Below are 2,161 nucleotides of genomic sequence, written 5' to 3' on the forward strand. Positions count from 1 at the left end.
ATCAAGAGTGCGTTTCCTGCCTATTTTGTATCCTCTAATGTATCAGGACATGCTTTCACACCAACGTTCAATATTTAGACGGAATACTAGTACACACCAGAATAAGGCGTCAATAAATCTTTGCCTTTTTCATTCCTCATTCTAAATAGATTGACACATGAAACATACCGGTATATATATGCCCATATATGCATCCAAAGATTCATCGAGCAAACAAGCAAACACTCCAGCCTACCATTGCACCCATCCCACAACTTTGTCAACTATTCTCTTTGAAATGGAGAATGTTGTAGTGTTGATTGTTGGCGCTGGGCCAGCAGGCCTTGCAACAGCAGCATGCCTTAGCCAATTCTCAATTCCCTATGTCATTGTCGAGCGTGAAAGTTGCAACGCGTCGCTTTGGCGCAACCGCGCCTACGATCGCCTCAAGCTGCATCTTGCAAAGGAGTTCTGTGAGTTGCCACACATGTCATACCCACTAGATGCTCCAACATACATACCAAAAACCTTGTTTGTAAAGTACTTAGATGACTATGTTGAGCGTTTCAATATTCAACCCAAGTATCTCACTAGTGTGGAGTCATCCACATTTGACAATGACGAAAAATGTTGGTCCATCGTGGCACATGACATGGCAAAGAGCACAATAGTCAGGTTCACATCAAAGTTTCTTGTTGTGGCAAGTGGTGAGAATAGTGCAGAGAATATTCCAATGATCCCCGGACTGCAAAGTTTTCCGGGTGATGTCATCCACTCCTCAAGCTACAAGTCAGGCAAGAGCTACTCTGGCATGAATGCATTGGTCGTTGGATCTGGCAACTCTGGAATGGAAATTGCTTATGACCTTGCGGCCCATGGTGCCAATACTTCAGTTGTTATACGAAGCCCGGTATGTACACGCACTATATATTATTTTTGACCTGAAAACACTAGGGAATCCCCCACCCCCACCCTACGGGCATTATATATTTTCGGTGGGTACATGGCAATTTCTTATTATAGCCACCATTAGAAGGATGCAATTTTTAGAGTTATTACTAGAAAGTATTTCATGGTATAGAGCGATAAACTATTTTATAACATGCACAAACAACTAAGCAATTAGACGAACTACACTGAAAATTTAACTCTTGAAAGAAGATGATTCTATGAAATTTTATTCGATGATGCAGGCTTCAAAAGAGATGTGACAAGTTTTGTGGTTGCAGATTCATGTAATGACAAAGGAATTAATCCGGTTGGGGATGACACTTGCTCGCCGCCTTCCACTGAATCTAGTGGATAAACTCCTTGTTATGGCGGCAAATTTAATATTTGGAGACCTATCGAGGTATGGCATCAGAAGGCCAAAAATGGGTCCAATGATCGTCAAGTCAAAAACCGGCCGATCCGCTGTTATTGATGTTGGCACTGTTGGGTTAATCAAAAAAGGTATCATCAAAGTAAGTATATTCTTGACAAGACATAGATTTCATAACATATGTTGTCTTTGTATGCCAAGTTATCAATATTCTATTCATCTCCTACAGGTACAGGGGAGCATTAGTAAGATCATGGGCGATATAGTTGAATTTCAATGCAGTAAAAAGATATCATTTGACGTGATTGTGTTTGCAACTGGATACAAAAGCACAGCAAATATATGGCTCAAGGTAACAACATCGATGTTTGAATATGTCTGAGTTTTTTTCTTGGTGCAACAATTGTCAAATCTCCTAACAAGCTCTATATTTTTTTATCCCAGAATGGTGAGAGCATGTTCAATGGCAATGGACTGCCCATCAAAGAATATCCAAATCATTGGAAAGGTGAAAATGGGCTCTATTGTGCTGGGTTAGGAAGGAGAGGATTGGTTGGTATTGCAGCAGATGCCAAGAATATTGCCAATGACATCAAATCAGTGATAGGCGATATGTCCGACTAAATTATCAAATCAGTGAATGCGTCTTCGACAACGCGATGCCTTCCATCACTGGGCTCCTCAACAAGATCAAGGATGAGATCCGATGATGGGCTAAGGCAGGGGCACAAGGCCTGCAGGTTGTTCTGCACCAATCCTGGGATGTCCACTGAGTTGTATGATGTACTGTAAAATTAACCTTCTAGGAGGACTATAACTTTCCCCCATCCTTCTAATGCAATGAAACGCAAAGGTCATTTG

At 41.3% G+C, this 2,161-nt stretch overlaps 1 protein-coding gene across 1 annotated transcript; it reads left to right on the forward strand.

The window, feature by feature from the left end:
• Window positions 1-277: 277 nt before the first annotated feature.
• LOC119333017 (probable indole-3-pyruvate monooxygenase YUCCA11) lies at window positions 278-1,924 on the forward strand. Its single transcript, XM_037606061.1, has 5 exons — window positions 278-452; window positions 774-889; window positions 1,209-1,442; window positions 1,530-1,652; window positions 1,745-1,924. The coding sequence occupies exons 1-5, from the start codon at window positions 278-280 to the stop codon at window positions 1,922-1,924; spliced, it is 828 nt and encodes a 275-aa protein (XP_037461958.1).
• The last annotated feature ends 237 nt before the right edge of the window (window positions 1,925-2,161 follow it).

This window comes from Triticum dicoccoides, chromosome 7A, assembly GCF_002162155.2.
Source record: "Triticum dicoccoides isolate Atlit2015 ecotype Zavitan chromosome 7A, WEW_v2.0, whole genome shotgun sequence".
Lineage (NCBI taxonomy): Eukaryota > Viridiplantae > Streptophyta > Magnoliopsida > Poales > Poaceae > Triticum > Triticum dicoccoides.

Bases quoted from the DNA above. Each gene is read 5' to 3' on its own strand.
- LOC119333017 (XM_037606061.1), top strand. From the start codon at position 278: ATGGAGAATGTTGTAGTGTTGATTGTTGGCGCTGGGCCAGCAGGCCTT. The intron at 890-1,208 runs GTATGTACACGC...TTGTGGTTGCAG, and splicing joins CAGTTGTTATACGAAGCCCG to ATTCATGTAATGACAAAGGA. The intron at 1,653-1,744 runs GTAACAACATCG...TTTTTATCCCAG, and splicing joins CAGCAAATATATGGCTCAAG to AATGGTGAGAGCATGTTCAA.